Genomic DNA, 21,054 nt, shown 5'->3' with positions numbered 1-21,054 from the left:
TTCAAATAAAATTCCCGTGTTTTCTCTAATCGTTTTTGGATTTTCTCCTAACATATTCACGTCATCCGCATAGACAAGCAGCTGATGTAACCCGTTCAATTCCAAACCCTCTCTGTTATCCTGGACTTTCCTAATGGCATACTCAGTAGATGATATTGGTACATTATTTAGAATATTGTTTCTAATGATGTAGTAAAATTAATTGCATTAATAATTTGTGTTAATAAAAATAATACATTTATGGTCGATAGTGATGACACTAAGAATTATTACTCAACCAAGACCAGTGGAGTCCTGCAGCCCGAAGCGCCACTTGTACTTCTCCTGCGTTCGTATAGCGTCATCGCTATAGTTCACATTACGCCCGCGACTCCACTCGCCTCGGTCAAGTTATACTTGTTTTGATGCATCTTTTTGAGGTTCAATGCAGCGAACGTCTAATTATATACATTGTTAGTGTTTCATTAAAATATTTATACATCACTATTAATTTACAGAGTAAAGTTCACCAATAATATTCTATGCATTTATTCATCGTTGAAGCCACCGGCGTAGTTCAGTCGGCTGAAGCGTTTGCCTACCGATTCGGAGTTACGCTAGGGCGTGGTTCGATTTCCGCTTGGGCTGAATATCTGATTTTTTTTTTTACTGAGGTTTCCCCCAACCGTAAGGTTGAATCCTCCGCCTCATCTCGCCAAATACCATATCGTTATCATCAATCTCGTCGACGCTAAATAACCCACTAATTGATAGGCCTACAACGTCGTTTAATAACCAACCAAAAAACATCGACGCTAAATAACCCAGTAGTTGATACAGCGTCGTTAAATAACCAACTAAAAACTGTTGAGTTGAAAACATTTCAGCTTTGACACCTACAAATTGTTAGACAAGAATTCCATTAACTTCAGTGACTCGTTTTCCTAGAAAACATAATATGAGAGATTATTTTTGTAGTTAGAGAAATAAACAGCAATAAAAGCAGTACCATTATTATTTGTATTTTTTATATGTATCAATAGGCTTAATTTTTTTTACTTGGTTATTTAATGATGCTGTATCAGTTACTAGGTAATTTAGCGTCGACGAGATTGGTGATAGCGAGATGGTATTTGGCGATATGAGGCCGAGGATTCGCCATAGATTATCTGACATTCGCCTTACAGTTGGGGAAAACCTCGGAAAAAACCCAACCAGGTAACCAGCCCAAGCGGGAATCGAATCCACACCCGAGCGTAATTCCGGATCGGCAGGCAAGCGCCTTAGTCGACTGAGCGTTATTATTTTAAAAATATTTAAACAGCTGATTGTAAATGCAAAGTTACAAAATAACACTTCGTTACAAATCCTTTAACAAAATTAAGGAAATATTATTCAGAACAGAAAAATTAATTTTTTAATTGGATATAGAAGTTTCTCGAGATGAAACAAGTTTAATGAGACATAACATTAACAATATTTCTTTTTATTTAATTAACCTTGGGCTTTGGGAAATAATCAAAGATTTTATACACAACATAGCTAGCAGAAGTACTGTCTCTGAACTTACTATTTTAATGCCTATTAATGGCGACGTAAATTAGTTCGAATTATTACTCTTGTAAGCCTTTTCTGTACATGACTCTGTGTAACAACGCACTTTTATTAATCACTTTAGTTGTATTTGAAATGAAACAAAATTACGCTTCTGTTGTTCTTAAACAAGTTACCAAGATTTTGTACATTTTTTATTCATATCATATCGGTTAGCTAGTGGAGTCTATATAGTAAATTTTAGAAACCTAAATGAATTTACACATAATTACAATTTTATTGTGCTGTTTATGTAAGCGTGCGATACAGAAAGTTGGCACAAACGTTGCTACAAAAATATTTCGCACGATTTTAATTTCACTTTGAAAAAAAAAAACTGTGTAATTTTGCATGCACATTGAAGCACTTAAAAGTTAGTATGCTTAAATCACAACCATACGAAGGATGTGTATCACAACGGAAAAGGAGCCATTCGTTATATTACTTTGCTTATGAAATACCGAAACGCTTGTGATTGGTATATTTCACGCTGAGGCAGCAATAATATTTTTCGCTAATACATTATAGCGGATTGGATTTCTTCAATGCAAAAGAAAACGAACTAAATTAATTAACAGAGCACTTAAAATGTCTTAACATAAATTAATATTAGGAGGGGTGACTATTTAAAATTACTTCATAATATGCTAAGGCACTGCACTGCAGATGTCAATCACCAATCACATTTTGTGTCTAAATATTTCATATTCGTAAATAACATGTTATTTATGGACCCGCCTCCATACAAATATGGGATAGGGAGAAAATGTAAAAAGAAAAAGAGTGGACAACAGGCGAAAGTAAGAACACGTTAAAGTGTAACGTTGTAAAACCTGATTTTAAAGGTCAAGGACCTTTGAATCACACCATGAATTAAAATGAGGCTGATTTTGATATGGAAGAAAACTGATAAGCAGGATCTAAAGATCATGTGTCAAGAGCTTTTTCTGAGAATAGTAGAAAAGAAACGCTATTTTTATAGTAGGTTAAATTAAGTCTACTTCTTTAACGCGTTTCCGTACCCTGTGCCAGTTGCTCATTACTAGGGCTAGGATTTTGATGAAATTGCATCTTTTTTCTAGTAAGCCAGAAACATTGCTGCTATAGTATTTATATGTTATGTGATAAACTGAGTGTTTTAAAACATAAGAGCATTTTTTGTTTTATTCGGTAATTTTTGGGGTATTTTCATTTAATTTTGGCCATAAATCCCCATTATTAATGTAAAATATTATTCATTTCCTTTGATATTTCCTCTACATATTTTTTTCAATTAATGCCTATTATTTTGTATATTATTTTAATCGTTTTTCTACACAAATATTGTATTCTAATGTAGTAAACCCCCACGTAATGCATCAGGCCAACCACCCCTTTAATATAGACTCCTCTGTACCTGCTAGTTCCTGATAAGAGTGGCCTTGTGGTGGATTACATGGAAACTACATCAGGTAAAATAATTAATTAAAGTGTACTGCTTAGAAAAATTATGTAAAATTAAATAAACTTGAATGTTGGTACTAGAATTTAATTTAATTACAAGTCTAAATATTAATATTCCTACTAAGCCAATTATGTAAGATCAATTGAAGACATTATTACAAAACTAAACCCTAGTCATTTTTAATGAAATTGAGTTAAGGACACATTTGCTACTATTTCAAATGTTTATAGACTCCAAAAATGACACATCTCAGGTGTAATAACCACAAAGATAAACACCAGTTGTACGGAAACAGCTGACATGTGTTGTTCTATTTATTTGTATTGTTCTCCTGAAAAATAGCAATTTTGACAAGGGTTGTTTTTGTAATAATGTCTTCAATTTTTAGGGCATTTTTAAAAGATCTTTAGGTAAAAAATACATTGCTTTTAGGGCATTTTTTTAATGATTTATAGGTCATCAAAATCCTAGCCCTACTCATTACTTAATGTTTGTCATTTTACGTCTTCTCTCTTGTTTCATGTGTTCTCCAGGTGCTTAGACCTAATTCTCTTCTGACGAATCTGGTGATCGACTACGAGATCACGGGAACTGGGGCCGGACCTACATTGGGCGCCGGCAACTTCTACGGCTTCCACCAGCAGCCCCAACAGACCTGCGACGACGCCTTCCTGTACATGACGGACACTGCCAACGCCGGGATCGTAGTGTACGACATCAAGAATGACGCTGCCTGGAGAGTCTTCCACCCTTACATGTTGCCGCATCCTGAACACTGCACATACAATGTACGGAGGCGTAGGCGCAGCTACAGTGAGAAGTTTCCATACATAAACTTCCTTTTCTTATGTCGGAATACATAATATGTGTATAATGTTGTTTTAAGGAAATGCCATATAAAATTTCACTTCAATTTCTTTTCTCACGTGTTGATAATAATTTAATTAGAGGTTAACAATTGGGTTTAATTTACAAATACCTGCATTGAAAAGCAGACACTACAGAAGTAATGTGACCTTTAGTTACATTATTACATTCTAATTACAACGCTCCAGGTTTTAATAATAATAATAATAATAATAATAATAATAATAATAATAATAATAATAATAATGGTTTATTTTAGCTGGCAGAGTTAAGGTCGTAAGACCTTCTCTTCCATTCAACCAGCAAAAAGTATACATACATATGTATGAACTTGCAAGCTACAAAGAATAGGTACAACAATTTGATTTAGATAAAAGTTACGTGTGTACAAGAGTCGCTTATGAATTAAACCGTAAAATACTATGAACTATTAATTAAACAATGAAATACAAACTGTGTAGCAGAATTAAACTAAAATACATAGAATGTTAATATATTACAAATAATGTTAGATAATAGAAAGACATTATTATGCGACAATTTTCAAAATACAGCGCTATCAGGATGCATGTCTAAAGAAAGAAGTTACCATATAGTCAGTGACCGTTTAAGTCAGTATAATTAGAGTGAATTTCTAAGAAGATTATCCTTTAAACTATTTTTAAAAATGTTTATTGCCTTGCAGCCCCTAATACTTTATGACAAGGAATTCCATTGTCGTGCGGTGGACACTGTAAAAGATAATGAATAACAAGATGTTCTATGGAGAGGTATACTTAACGTGCCACAGATAAGTGATCTGGTATTTACGTCGTGGTTGGAGTATAGGTAAAAGAAACGAGACGAAAGGTAATTTTGGTGTTGAGGTGTGCAGAATTCGAAATATTAGGCTAAAGACAAAGAGTGTAAAGTTCTACGTTCTTTGAGTCGGAGCCACGAAAGACTTGCGAAGGACGGTGATATGTGATCATATCGTCGGATGTTGCACACGTATCTGACGCACATATTCTGAACTCGCTGTAACTTGACTGACAGTTCAGAACTTAGATCATTTAACAGAATGTCACAATAATAGAATTACTAGGGTTTGTACTAGGGTAAGTTTTAGTTGCTGGGGCAAGAAGTTTCTTAAGCGACTCAAACAATGAATGGAGGAACAGATATTTTTTATTGTTTCTTTAACTTGAAAATTCCAATTTAGATTATAATAAAAAAGAAACCAATCACCTGAATGAATAAAAGGGTATGTGGGAGGACCTCTAAAACGCAGGCATGATACCGTAATAGGCCACATGATCTGACACCTACAAGTAGTCTATGATTACGATTTTCTTTGATTCATTTATATAATTATTTATATAAATGTTAAAAATAATGTTAGTGAAATAAAATAATTTCCAAACGGAGTCAAATCTATTCGCTGCACATTGCATTAACAAATTCTATATTTTTGCAGATCGCTGGCGAATCCTTCACGCTTCCGGACGCTGTGGTGGGAATCGCCCTGTCTCCCGAGACCGCCCCCATTTTCGGATACCCAACACAGAGGCAAGAGCGCGTGCTCTACTTCCAGCCCTTCGCGGCGCTACGCCTCTTCTCAATCCCGACGTCAGTGCTGCAGACGCCACCCCAGATCGACGCGGATCTCAGGGTCCGTTTGGTCTTCGAGAAAAGTTCACAATCCGCATCTCTAGCCTCTGACCCCACGTGAGTAAAGCGCTCTTGTAGTCATTGCGTAGTTAATAGCTAGAACATCGTAAATAGGATGCTACGTTCAGTACATATGCTGTTATGGTAATATGTATACGTTGTTACATATATCTCACAGGTGTTTTAATGAATAGAAAATTAATCCACCAAAAGAATATACCCTAATTTTGCCCGAATTCTAAATTTTCAGTTCATACACATTAATGATCCATACCAAGCATTGTCTTTCTTTGACTATTACACTTTTACTACGTCATACTATTTTTGATCAATAAAGCGGTACGAAAGGTTGTGTTTCAACCAATCATGGCTATTTATCGCTACAATTTTATCATTTCCCTAGCATTTGTTTGATTTTACCACTTCCCTAGCATTTGTTTGTTTTTATCACTTCGCTAGCATTTGTTTCTTTATTTGCCAACATTTCAAATTGCAAATTTTTACGGTACTATAATACATGCTTTGCGATCGTCATTTGTTTCCCACACAGACTGTCAACTGAAAATGGTGGGTCCGTTCAAACGTTTTGGTGAATCTATCATTAATGAAATAGAATTTTAGTAAGTCAATTATTACCTATTTTATTGCATTAGAGTACTTTATTTCTTCTAATCCTTTACTTTACTTTCTTCTGATTTTATCATCTCTCTATCATTTGTTTCTTTGTTTGCCAACATTTCAAACTGCAAATTCTTTACGGTATTATAAAACATACTTTGCGATCGTTATTTGTTTCCCGCATAGATAGTTAACTGAAAATGACGGCTCCGTTCAAACGTTTTGGTAAATCTAAAATTAGCGAAGTATAATTTTAGTAAGTCAATATTTTATTGTATTAGAGTACTTTATTTCTTCTAATCTTTATATAATTTCTTCTAATCGTGTCATAGTCAATTAAATCCCACTCGAGTTTTGATTTTCTCTGGATAAATCAAAACCTCTAGTGAGATTACTGTTGATAATTTTCAGAAAAGAATATCAAGGCTTTTTCTTGTCAAAGCTAACTAAATAACATTGGTGCAACAATTCCTACTTAATCAATTCAGTCTCTTTTGAGTAATAGTCGAATGCATTTTTTTTTTCAAATGACGGAAAGTACTGAAATTTCTTTCTGCTTCATAACTTGAATTTTATAAACCACATTCATACTTAAAACTAAACATCTTGCTTCAGCTTTCATTCTAAAAAAAACAGGAAAGATAGTAAAGACAATCCTGTAACGGAGGCAATATATTCTTTTTCGAGAACAATTTTAATTCTATTTCTAAAGATGGTGTGTCAGCCTTCGAATATAACCCATCTGACAATAAGACGGGCAAACAAAATAACAAATTAACGTCTAACTTTACCTCTTAAAAATTCTAACAGCAGAAAAAACTTTCAAACTTGTCGGTCTGCCACGAATCTAGGCTAGGTCGCTAAGTTCGTGGGCTAAGCGAGTCAAGTACAGAATTACATCTGAAGAAATCACTGTCGCTTGTCCGAATACTTCAAGAAGTTGAATATATAAATATATTAAGTTGTCTATAAACTCAAATCATTTCATGTATATTGTCATTATATTGTTTGTTTCCACAACCTCCAAAAAAATGTTAAATGTTGCGTTTTGCTTCCATTGAATTAAGAAGCAGTTTTAGGCAAATTAATGTTGGACACGGACCACAGTTTCCTAATATTATTAAAATACTGGTAACTGTATTATTACAACTCTCATATAATATACTCAAATCATTTCCCCTAATTGTAATGCAATTGGTACTACTCGCAATATTATTGGGAATTGCTGGGTGGGACATGTCCTACCAGTTCCCACTCTAACGACGCCCTTGCTTGTAGTTCAAGATAGCTTGCCTCATCGCATTCCATTGTTTGTTGATTCAGCTTCGTAACTGCGAATGTCATTAAATGTCGGTGATTTAGTTTCAAATGACAAAGCTTATGCAGAGTCCATTATATGATATGCCGATAAATGAGTAATGGAAAAATGAGAATGGCTGAGAAAACGTAAGCACATGAAGGAAACGTCGTCTCAGCCACTTGATCCACTAAAATTCTCATATCTGCCTTGAATCAATTATGAGATTATTTTCTTAAATGTGTTCAGCTAAGTGTTAGAGCTATGACTGTACGGAATTAATAACAGTAAGTAAAATAATTTATAAGGGAATGATCAAGGTCTATCAGGCGATATGTCACAATTTCTATGAATACTAAGAAAAATCTAAAAAATGTAGGTCAGTATTAGAATTATATCTAGAAGCGTGTTAGATAATCCGAACAGTTTAGTCCTAATCAGCCTATTCTATCTCATTCTACAACATAAAAATAGAACAGTTACTTACACCGTCTCAAAATCTTCGTAAGTTCACTCAGCATTTATTTTGTGGTATTCTCTGCCCAGAATTTATAACAAACAATTTAAACCTTTTGATGCATAATGGAACACACCTATAAATTACAATGCAGATAGGATTGCCATCTCTCCCGTATTTCCTGGGATCTCCCGTATTTAGTCCAAATTTTTAAGTCTCCCGACTTCCGTATGTTTTTTCTCCTCGAGCATTTTTCTCTCTTATTTTTGTATAATGTAAAAATCTATAGGAAACATTTAATTTTTTCCTGATTGAAGGTAATTTATGCGATGGATTCTATTGTTCCAGAGATGCACTGAATTGTGCAATCTGTATAGAAGATAATACTTGCCAGAAATAGTTTCAGGGCTCAGTAGTTTAAAATCAAACAATGTTAGAGTTACAAATTTAGAAAAGAAAAAAAAAAAGGGAGTTGTGCTATAAGTATGCCAGGCAGCAAATCTCATGCAGAGAGTGGTTTTCCTTATGAACAAGTGAACAGATGTTGAAACTGGAGCACGACACATCTAATCAAATCAGAACTGCAAATCACAGTTAATTTCAACTACTCATGTAGGGAATTTTTAAAATTTGTTTGAAACTATTAAACGAGGCAAAAGTCTCAAAATATTTTTAATTTAAGTCTAACTGCCTAAGTGTAGAATATAGTTGTATTTTAGTACTGCTAACTGTAATGAATAATTTGCCAATTTTCTATGTGAAATATTGTAGATCGCTTAGTCTCCCGTATTTTCTTCAAAAATAGTTGGCAACCCTAAATGCAGACGACGTCTTACTCTAGCGTACAAATACTACAGTAATAAATTATCCAGAATGAAAAATAAATTCCAACTCCAAAATGCAATACCTTTCAGAAGAGTTTTTTTTCTATCTTGTGTTCGTAATATGGATCATAGTCGAAAGATGGTACTGCTAGTGGATTTATTTTTTATTGAGTAATGGATTGTGCTATTTATAGACAGGATGGCTCACTAGAAGAACAGGAATATTAATTTTTTTGGTTGTGAAGTTGGATTATTCTGATTCTTGATTTAAAGTCTGTTAAATTAATTTTAAATTGTTATTTATTGTTTATACCATTAATATACAAATATCTTAAAACTGTAGTCTAGTATTGTTACCTATTCTGCATGACAATCATCATCACTGTCTTCAGTGAACCGATAATTCTGTGATTTTTATTTCTTGTTACTTTTGTTGATTCTATCTACAGTAATCTCACTAGAGATTTTGATTTTATCGATAAATCAACACTCGAGTGGGATTTAATTGACTATTACAAGATTAGAAGGGAGTATAAAGATTAGAAGAAATAAAGTATTCTAATAAAATAAAATATTAATTAACTTAATAAAATCGTCTTGAAAATGTATTATTGTACCTACTCATCATTACAAATATTCCGCTAGATGGCAGTAGTGTACTATGATGAGTTGTTCTTTTGTTACAGTTCTGTCAACTGTACAATCTTCATTGAAATCTATGGACGATTACTAGGCCTACTCATTAAAGTTTTATTGATTCAGTTTCATTTTTATTAAAACAGTTTCATTCCACTTCAATTATCAATATATATTAAACAATCTCTGATACGTGATTACTGATTATCCATAATGTCATACAGCAGAAGCTATAATATAACCTAAATAATATAAACAAAATAAATAATAGAAAAGTTTTAATTATTTTATTTTTATTTTAGTAGGTTATTTTACGACGCTTTATCAACAGCTTTGGTTATTTAGCGTCTGAATGAGATGAAGGTGATAATGCCGGTGAAATGAGTCCGGGGTCCAACACCGTAAGTTACCCAGCATTTGCTCATATTGGGTTGAGGGAAAACCCCGGAAAAAACCTCAACCAGGTAACTTGTCCCGACCGGGAATCGAACCCGGGCCACCTGATTTCGCGGCTAGACGTGCTAACCGTTACTCCACAGGCGTGGACCAAGTTTTAATTAAGAATGCTGAAATAAACATGAATAATTTTAAAAGATACAATTATTGAAAGTACAATGTTGGCATACAAAGAAACAAATGCTAGGGAAGTGATAAAAATTGTAGGATAAGCTGCCATGATTGGTTGAAACAAGTCATTGCGTACCGTTTATTAGTCAAAAGTATTATGACATAGTAAAAGCATAATAGGCATTGTAAATGGGTTCTGTAGAGACGAAGATTTTTATGTTAATTTTTGTATAGTGAAACATTTCAATAATTTCTCATCCCTGGTTTCTGTTACAACCAATTCATATTTGTGAGCTTTGGACAACTTCAGCCTTTTCTGTTTTTCTATTTGAAGTTGAAGCTCTATACATTTTTTGTGACGGAATGCTTGAAGATCTTACATAAATGCTCTTTGAAGTATTTAAATCTTTCACAATATAAAATCAAATTTCTTTCTCTTTCTTACTAGTAGACTATGTCACTCAATTTTCTCAAGATTCTTTTTCGTGTTACCAATTACATCAAACACTCTGTCACATGGAAGATAGCTGTGTCCCCTAATGGGGAGATAGATCTAATGGGTAATATTTTTAAACTTCTCTACACTTACCGAAGAATACTAGTATTACATCATTGTGTTGTTTAAGTTTCGCCTAGGGCAAGTATTGGTAATAATATAGAGCTCTGTAACACTATTTATATAAATCCAAGAATGGTGCTTCTCTTGTAATAGATTTCCTTGACAAGCAAATGAAGGGAGGGGAAATTTTTTTTGAAAATCAGAGCTTAAAATCTGTATGTTATTATTTGTCATATCATGACATTTTCTTCACAGTTACGCTAATCTTCATAAAATGTGTTTTCCTTTAATTTGTGGAGCTTCAGATTTTCTTTAAGAGTAAGAGACAAGTAATTTTCATTCTGGAATAGGTGCAGTGCCTAGTAAACTACCGATTACCATCAAAAACAAAAAATAAAAATAAAAGTTGCGACGTTTTCATATTCGGTGCTTCAATCGAAGTTTCAGTAATAAATTCCATCCTGTGAATGAAATTTTAAGGATACAATGCTCTGTCTTCAAGTCAGTAGTTTGCAGGGCCAAGTTCAACTCAATGATATTCTTAGTCTTTAAATCATTAATTTTTTGTACCCAGTCTATTCAGATGCCCAAGATCCCAATATACCAATCTAGTTATTGCGGAGGACGTAGTTTACCTGAAAGCTCTCAAAATGGTTCTGGTCCAATAGAATCACTCAAAATAGTCGCCTCTTCTATGTAGTACCGTATTCATTATCATTCATAAGTCTCATAGTTGGTATGTTTAGATAGTGGAAGGAAATGTGTGTAACATGGCTTTCTTAGTTAAAAATATATCTTACAAAATCATACTTAAAACACACATTCGGAATATATAATAAAGAATTGTTTTGTAATTTCAGTCAACAACTTATAAATTAATACAGCAAACAATTTTCTGTTTTTAAATTTCATATCACAAAGTTATATATCCACAAATATTTTCGACTTTTTAAAAATCATCTTCAGACAGAGTTACAAAATAGACCAACTGGACATAGGTGAAATGCAAGAAAAAAAATATATATACACACATTATTAATAAAACTGTTTAAAACCAACATGACATAAAATCTGTTTCCAAGTCATTTCTATACAATAAAATAAAACATTTTATAAAATTTCATGCTAACAGTTATTCAGAGTGATAAACACAATATTTGAATCTCTTGATGTTATAAAATAAGTTTCAAATATAAAATTGTATGTTTGTGTGGTTGATAATTAAAATTTAAAATTTCAAAGCCATTAGTGATGCCGTGTACAGACGAAGGTTACAATTATTGATGTTCTATAAGTTTATTAGTCACATTGGGAAGGTTTCAAATTCTCACACAAAGTCGTACAACTAATGTCGCCACTGATAAAATTCTAATCTATGCGCAATCACATTCTAATACTGTTTATATTTAAAGAAATTAATAATATTGCAAGAAATATCCTGCCTAATCTCAGCTTCCAATTTCTTGTTGCAGTGACGGAACACTCTATTTCAATCCTGTGTCAGATTTAGCCATCGCATCGCTACGCCCCGGAAATCGACGTGCTCAAGTGGTGGTACAGGACCAACAGAGAATACAATTTTCTTCTGATATTCTGATCACTCCCCGTGACAATTACAACATCTGGTTTGTCACCTCCAAGTTTCAGAAGTTCTTCCGTCAAACATACGATCCAAATGTCATCAATTTCAGAGTTATGAGAATTGTACGTACACCCTACAACCTTGATCCTCATCAAGCACTGAAGTAACGTTAACGACAAAGCAGAATCTCGGATATCATACCAACAACTGATTCAAAAATTTATTACTGCCCGTTATGTATATTATATTTGTGATTTTACATCACTCCCGAATTTGTAAAAACGTTGTTTGTACATTATGAGAATATTATATGCAGACGAAAATTAATTTTAACTTTATGCCACTGTCTCGCATGCACAAGATTATTTATAAAATTGATTTATAAATTTAAATAATTGTAACTGTTTTATTTTTGTCATTAATGCAATTTTATATTTTATTTTATGCAATAATGACGTTAAGGGGAAAGGAACTGGCCACCTTAACCCATTATCTCCTGGCCTAGTTGCCTCATGAGCGATTCATTATTGGTATCACTTATGAGGTTCAGACCTGTCTTCGAACAGTTGATTAAACAAAAACAAAAAACAATGATGTTAAGTACTTAAATAATAAATTCTTTCAATTGCACTTATCAGCAAAAATGCAATTTAAATATTCCTATTCGAAAAATTATACTAAGAACTAAATGTAACGAAGATGACACTAATAACTATACAGCTGCTACGTCTTAGTTATATAATTCGCAAAAAAATAGGAAGACAGTGACTAAAGAAGGAAGGTCTGCATTGTAGCTATTTGGCGAATTTATTTTTGAATAATTAAACAAATGTTTTATGACTACAGTACCAATAGAAGTTTATTTTTCTCTATCGTAGTAAACATTTAATTGCCTAGACCCGCACAATTAGGCGAATTCATATTTTAGATCACTTCAAGCCATCCATATCCAGTACGAAATGATACTTTTACTACATCAGTACGAACTCAATTCCTTCCAAAAAATTGTAATTATGTAGTCAAGAGTAGATAAAGTTGAAGATATTGTGTAATAAATGTGATCACAAAACAATGACATGCCCAAAATAATACAAATTCCGGTTTAAAAATATTAACTTTGTTTAAAGGGAATAATTCTCTCTTATATCTCTATTTTTTGCTGTGAGAAAAATTATATTACTTAAGGCGAAACATTACAATTCTTCTGTGTGTTTATGCTAATTTATTGTGAGAAATTAAATGCGAATGAAAGGAGATATTTCCCATATTGCTAACATCACGATCGACATTATAGAGAGAGAGAGAGACAGGGAAAAGTTACCGCGCTGTGCAAGGGACGTCGAGGAACAGACTTCCCGCAATCCATTGCTCGACTGACCGGTAAGCTGTAGCAGCGAGGACGGGCGTTCAGTTTCATTACGGTAGGCCTAAAATTCCCGAGTGGTGGGGATGGAGTGCGCGGACAGCGGGAAGCGTACAGTGTGTTTAGTTGACAAGTGGAGTCACAAATAACACAAATAATGTTTAATAACAAGTGTAGTAATGCAACACCACGTAATAACGTGCGCTCAACAAACACGTCCCCTGCATAGTGCGGTAACTTTTCGCTGCCTCTCTCTCTATAAACAGAATTTGACAAATCTTTACTCAGTTAGGACATACAGATAATTTTCCGTAATTTAGATGTATGTTTCACAAAATTTCTTATTAATTTTATTAAGAAATAGTGCTAGGAGTCAACTCATAACATAAGGAGAATGACAACATACATTTCACAAAGACATAGCGTTCATACCTAATAACAGCCACAGACCTTTTGTTCCTTAATACATTGGTTAAGATACTAATTCTAAAACAATGATATTTTGATTATATCTCCTGTAACACAATTTTTTAAGTTATTAATTTAACATCTTTGCAATATAAATTCATTTTCTTTAAAAGAGTAATGCGACACTTATTAAATTTATTGAAAAAATGTTCTTCCGTAAATTAAAATTATTTAGAACCGAGTTGGAAGAAATGGAAACATATAATTCAAGGCAGAAAGTTTATGAAATGATATTCGTACTATGGGTTTTATTTTATAACACTTTATGCGTACTTCAAAGAAAAAGATAATAATATTCTACATCCGTTTAGTGTGATCGCCAAGTGATAAATTAATATTTTAATGATAAAGGTAATAAACTTAAACATTTAAAAATTCATGAGCTGGCTATAGGCCTACATAATAACTAATGAAGAAAATTATTTTAAACATCTTCTAACTAAGTTAGTCGAGGGCAATTCTCTTATTCCAAATACGGAAAAGAATTGAAACGTAATTCTTCATTACGCCAAATATATAAATGTTATATACTTTTAAGGCACAAATGTTACATTTTTTCATTCACATATGTTAGTTGTAAAAGAATAGAACGCAGATATTAGTACTGTAGGTTAGACAAACTCAATTGCCAATAAAAGCTCAGGAGTTACATTTGTCGCTCTCTTACTTAATGTCTATCTAATAATCCAGATTCGTAATGGACAGATTTACTTATCGACGCAATTACATGAATAAGATTTACTTTAAATTAACTTTCAAAACTTAACTCATTACAGATTGAAACGACGTTCCTAAAACCCGTTATGTAATGAAAATAACCATATTAAAATATGAACAATTCCCGTTCAAATACCTAACAGCCATATTACCTCGCTCTTTCTTCTCCCATGTATAATAAGCACATTGCAGTGATAAAAAGTTTTAAATGAGTGTCCTACTGCAAGCTTATTTACATTAGCTGTAGTATAATAACGTAGCTAAAACAGACTTTACAAGACCAGGCATGTATATTAAGGCAGTTAAGTAAGCTGGCACTTGTAAGTCTGTATATAAGAAACAATTTCATCAAAAGCCAGCCACGTTTTAACGACTTCAGTCATACCGAATATAAACTTGTGCATAAAAGTAAGCGAATGTGATATCTGAAGTAAGTTATAAGAAGGGCAGTCGGTGTTGGTAACTTCATGTCAAAATCAAATGTTGTGTTTTTTTCAAATCTCGTCGAAAAAAATTCGTAAGCATTTTCACCATTTTCCATGCTATTATTTGTGCAACACATTCTATTCTCCTGTGTCGACAGAAGCAGAGTAGAATATGTTCAATATGTGTGTAGTGTAGTATTGTAGTGTGTATTTATTGCAGAGACTAGTAGATCGTATTTTGTAAATACTGATTGTTGTATAGACCTATGGATCTACCCACAGATTTACATGATAATTTCTGAGAAGAGTTACCACTTGAGGATTGTTGATATTGAATAAAAGTGTTGTACAGTTATAGCTATATAAATATTTATTCATTGAACTATTTCTCCTTCCTTAAACATACATAATCATGCATAATGTAAAATTAGACTACGACTTCATAAGTGGCTGTGTTATTGTTATGAGTAATAATGTGAATTAAATATATAATAATGTAGACATATTACTAAACTTTCAGTAGAATTACGAAATGTAGTTATTACTCGCATATCTGGGAAAGTTTGAGCCAACTTAGTCTCTTTCTACAACTTACAGTAGGTATGAAAATATGTTAAGTATAACATTAAGTAAATAATACAACAAATTTTGATGCTGAAATAGTGGCTATTCATATCTCACTCCAACACCTACTATACAGAATAGATTGAATTGAATTGAAAGAAGTGAATTGGGAGGACAAATTTAAAAGGTACGCAAAACCCGTCCTTGCAAGGGGTTCGGGGCTGTAAGAAACTAAATATGTGAGCTCCAAGCCTGTTGGCCACTAGTCTCAGTCCGGGTTACGCTGCTCCACTGAAGGAGCTCTAGAAAATTTTCAAGGGGAAAACCGAAAATGGACGTAACCTCTTAGGTACCACATACGCGACGGGGACGGAAATGTGATCAAAATGATCACGGGACGGGACGAGGAGGAGTTGGCTGGTGTAAATCTGCACATTGAAATGAACTGTGTCATTTCGCAGTTCAGGAGGAGTCGAGAAGACTCTGTCGTCTGTTGCTCGATGACAAGGCAGGTGAAGACCGCCAGGAGAGATGCCGTGAATTCTGAATCTGCAAATCGAAAGGTTCCCTGTCCTTTCGCATTGCGACTACATGAGTGACGTTGCACATATTTCATAATTTTATAGACTCTGAACTAGGGCATTAAGTTGTTTGTTAGAAAAAAGGGGAATTTATGGGGAAGGGCATATAGGTCCGTGGCCCATTTCTTTTAGGGCTCATCCCGACATTTGCCTTAACGCCTTAGGAAAACCACGGAAATACCTTAGGCAGGATGAGTTGTCTCAGTATAAGAGACTAGCCAATTTGGCTTTTAGGTAATAGGTCGATTGATTTAATAGATAAATTTCAAAATGCTGTCATTCTCTGTGATTCTAAAGCAGAATGATATGCAATAAATTCATATAAAATTATGTAAATTCAAATTAAAGAATGTCACAAAATGATTCAACAACTTGAAAAACTGCGGAAAAAAATTCAATTGCAATGGGTACCTGCACATTGCGGAATTGCTGGATATAAAACTGCTGATTTTCTTGCCAAAAAGGATCCAATTTAATTCAGAATACAAATACAAGCCTACCTTTTACATCCATCAAAAGACTAATTAAAAACAAATATAAGATCAAGCAAAACCAAGCACTATGTAACAAAGCCAAAGATAAAAAATGGAGCATTTTAATAAAAAAAACAGAAATTATTCCAGAAATACCACGTAAAACAGCAGTAGCAAAATTCAGACTGCTTACGGAACATGATTATTTGGACAAACACTTAGATAAAGTAGGAATTTACACGAATCCAAATTGTCCTCTATGCAACAAAGAAGAAGAAATAACTGAAGATCATCTATAAACCTGTGAAGTTCTACCTGATGGATCCACCACAGAGAAATATTGGAGAGCAAGAACGCTAAAGGCTTCGTTGCCAAAGCCCAGCATTAGATAACAACAACAACAATAACAACATTAAGTAAATATTGAAACACTTTTTAGGGGCTTTACTGCAAAGCTTTGTACTAAAGAAATCGGTTAATATATTTATCATCAAACATGGAACAACTACTTATTAAAAACAATATAGCTTTTCCATAGTACCTGCTTTCGTTTTTGTTCACAACGAAGGTCTAAGAAAAACTATAGGCTATATGTCTACGCTATTTGCTTATGAAGCAAAATGTTGATATTTCCAAATCTGAACTTTCTGTAAAATTTTATTTTGTATTTTTATTATTGACGATCTTCGTATTCATAGAGTGGTGATATCTATCACCTTATCCAGATTTTCCGATGAATTTAATAGGCTGACTCTTTGGATAGAAAATAATAACTCGAATATAGCGCGTTAAGGACACAAAAAACCTGTGGTGTTTGGTCACAACATGATAACTCCAAAAATGCCTCCTTTTTTAGCTGAAAGCTCATCCCTATATAAAAACAGTTTCTTACATTTGGTATAATCTTACGTTATTTCCATTCACATTTGTAGTAAGATAGAAAAATGCTTGTATCTCAAAACAGGTTTTTTTTTTGGAGTTACCATGTTTTCATCAAACACCACAGAAATAAGACAGAAAATAGCGACAAATTTAAAAGAAACTTGCGCCCCAGACATAAATAAAAGGTCAATGTTCAATAACGTAACTTGTAAACAATGTCAATACTATGGTGTTATCACAAGACTTACATTGGAACTGGATTTTTGCATCTTCGTGTGCAGGTAGCAGCAAATGTCTTCATGGTCCGTGAGAGGGCACTAGTGAGTTATACAGGCAGCCAAACTAGCACTGAAGTCTTTTGGGTTGCATGATTGAAAGGCGCAATCGCAACCTGTAGAGTGTTTATAGCACTGCCTGGTGACAATGTTTTCAACTTGAAACAGTCCTGTAAAAGCAATACACAAAGACGTCATGAAAGTCAGTTGCCAAGAATAGTGGCCGTACCACAGTCTAGTATATAAAGTCGCGAAGGTCAATACGTAGTAAATATGCAAACATTAGGTAGTTGCTCACCACTAGGATCGCTAATATCGCCTCATTACAGCCAATACAAAATAGTACCGTCACAGTCTATTGTTTCTAGCAACCTCAAAACTCAAGCTTCGTGACTGTATATAGTAGACTGTGGCCGTACAGTGCAGTACTAGTTTATTCATTGTCTTCCTCACACTATATCACTTAAATGGACGTAAGTATTAATTTGTTTAGAGATATGCCAGTTTTTCTTCATGCGTTAAACTTTTGTGGTACATTTTTCTATGACGATCCATAGCTTTCGATGCTCCTGAAAGGTCCTGGATTTGTTTTCCCTTCTGGAATATTATTTCTCAAAATTAAATTGTGCTTTCAGCACATGATATAGTGATTTGGCTGTCAAATAATCATACAAATAGAGTTGAATATACCAAAGGAAATGTATGTTTAGGGAGTTTCTGATTAAGTTATGAAAATTTTGAACCGTTTTTCGGTAAAAAAATATTCAAATTTTTCTTTTATAAAAGGATGGCAATTATAAAATATTCTATAGTAATTTATATTCCTTTTATCAACGCAATTAAACTTCCGTGCCTATAAAATAACACCAGAATTACAATGAACTTCGACATTCAGATATGTTCAGTCAGCAATCCGAAGACTTGTTAGAACCTCATAATTGACACTAATAGAGCATACCTCATGAGACAACTAAGCCAGGAGATAATAGGATAAGGTAGACAGTTCCTTTCCACCTCAATTGCATACACCGCTGACTATAACATAGTTCATTAATCAGAATGTAGGCCTATTCAGAAAATAGTAATTTATAGTACAGGGTTCGCCAGAGTACTCGCTATAGAAATATTATAGGCGATAGAAGGTGATGTTATCTGTTATTCTCGTGTGCTATACAATATTTTACCCATTAGTGGTATCTAAATTTAATTTGAATTGTAGGCCTTTTCTTTGTAGAAAACAGTTACATTACCGCTTGTTTTGTATGGTTATGGAACTTGGACTCTCACTTTAAGACAGGAACAGAGATTAAGGATGTTTGAGAATAAGGTCCTTAGGAAATATTTGGAGCTAAGAGGGATGAAGTTACTGGAGAATGGAGAAAGCTACAGAACTCAGAACTGCACGCATTGTATTCATCTAATATATAATTGGGAACATTAAATACAGACGTTTGTGATGGGAGGACATGGGCGAGTCCAAAAATGCATATAGAGTGTTAGTTTGGAGACCTGAAGGAGAAAGACCTTCAGGGAGGCCGAGACGTAGATGGGAGGATAATATTAAAAAACGATTGAGAGAGTTCGGATATGATGTTGGGGACTGGATTAATCTTACTCAGGATAGGGACCAATGGCGGGGTTATGTGAAGGTGGCAATGAACCTCAGGGTTTTGTAAAAGTAATTATAAGGCCTTTTCTTTGTAATGTATTGTTTGTGAAGAAGTTATAAATGAATGGATTTTATTGCTGCTAATGTGTTGGTTGTCATGGAGAGAGTGATTTAAAAAGTTTGAATTCACTGCTGTGAATAAAGCCATTGTTTAGGTTGCCTAGACCAGTTTAGATACCAGCCATGAATAAAAATAATTTATTCATATGCAGTGTTGCCTGTTGCGCCCAGAATCTGTTAATTTTTTTAGACGTTATCATCTATCCCTATTCCATAAGATTTTTTGCATATGGAATTATAGCCTATTAGTAATATTCCCTCATTTTCCGATGTTCATCCCATTACTACTTCTTAAACTCGTAATATCCCTACAATATTTCAATATTATATGTAGGCCTGCACGAGAATAATTCTGATAACCCAACTTGAAGGAACTAGTACGATTTGAATTGGACCGTCACGTTATGTCCATATTACTGCAACGATTTTGAATAAACATTAGTCAATGGCGGAACACGATGGTCGGGATAGCACAAGATCATCGCTTAAGAAAACACACTAATAAACAAACATAACACAAAATGCACGCACTAAACTCAGCTCTTATGAAAGAGAGATACGTAAATGTCAACTCTCTTTCCGGAAATCGGGAAAGATTTACTGGACCTATAGCTGCAAATTTGAGTAATACTGAACAAATGTTTCAGCACACACCTAAATAAGGATAGTTTTCCTCGGCGGTCAAGTGGGTACCAGTCAATCCGAAGTCTGTGAGTTCAAATCCGGTAGAGGACGATAGATAAGTTATACTGGGACATCATTTTATTTTTACTAACATTTTTAATATTAACTTGCCTATACCTCTGGATCAACGCCGTTTGCTACCTCCTTCCACGACTGGAGTTCGATGATACTGGCGTAATATACAAACAAATCACTTTACTAGGTATAGGAGGGAAGAAAAGTAGTTCATCCATTTACGTAAACTAGGAAATATTGCGCTTTTGAGTTTGATCATTTTCATTAGGTTTTTGTTTAATCAAAATACAGTACAGTATTAACAATGAGTGTTTTTACTCACGAACTGAGCTGTCCATGTGGACGTATTCATTATGCAGTGTATATTACACTGTCTACAGCACATTAGCGTACAATATAGAGAATGAAGTCAAATTGAAAAATAATCATAACATGGATATTTAAACGCATTTTTTAAAAATGGTGGCCGTTCATTTCGATACAGGCTTCAGTTCTTTTGTGCATATTATCGCACTATAGACTATTGTACCTAATCCCAATTACCAGTTTCGTCCTACGTACGAGTAACTCTTGCTGAAATAATTCTGTATCTACTCTATAAAAGAGTACATACCTTACGTACTGTAAATTCAATCTTCACTTCTGCCGGATCCGAAAAGATAAAATTACTCAGACATACTATGTACTGTCCATCCAAGTGGTTATGTCGTAGGGTCGTAGAAAGGGAGGAAATCACATGACAGTTAATTGCTTAACGAGGCCCTTTTATTTAAGTTATTTTAAACAGTTGTATAATATTACGTAG

General features: G+C 33.8%; 1 protein-coding gene and 1 long non-coding RNA gene across 2 annotated transcripts in view; one reads left to right on the top strand and one right to left on the bottom strand.

Annotated features, from left to right (window-relative positions):
• yellow-e (L-dopachrome tautomerase yellow-e) overlaps positions 1 to 15,403 on the top strand; it is a 74,588-nt gene extending 59,185 nt beyond the window's left edge. Inside the window, exons 4-6 of the mRNA XM_069829194.1 lie at positions 3,550 to 3,804; positions 5,340 to 5,590; positions 11,964 to 15,403. Coding sequence (XP_069685295.1) covers positions 3,550 to 3,804; positions 5,340 to 5,590; positions 11,964 to 12,240 — 783 coding nt within the window. The 3' untranslated portion in view covers positions 12,241 to 15,403. The remainder of the gene's footprint in view (positions 1 to 3,549; positions 3,805 to 5,339; positions 5,591 to 11,963) is intronic.
• Positions 1 to 21,054, bottom strand: part of LOC138701865 (uncharacterized) — a 173,149-nt gene that overhangs the window by 5,298 nt on the left and 146,797 nt on the right. The window contains exon 3 of the long non-coding RNA XR_011332711.1: positions 17,795 to 17,991. This is a non-coding gene — a long non-coding RNA (uncharacterized lncRNA). The remainder of the gene's footprint in view (positions 1 to 17,794; positions 17,992 to 21,054) is intronic.

This window comes from Periplaneta americana, chromosome 6 (genome assembly GCF_040183065.1).
Source record: "Periplaneta americana isolate PAMFEO1 chromosome 6, P.americana_PAMFEO1_priV1, whole genome shotgun sequence".
In the NCBI taxonomy this organism is placed as follows: Eukaryota; Metazoa; Arthropoda; class Insecta; order Blattodea; family Blattidae; genus Periplaneta; species Periplaneta americana.
Note: the sequence above shows the minus strand (reverse complement) of the source record. Positions and strands in the feature narration are given on the sequence as shown.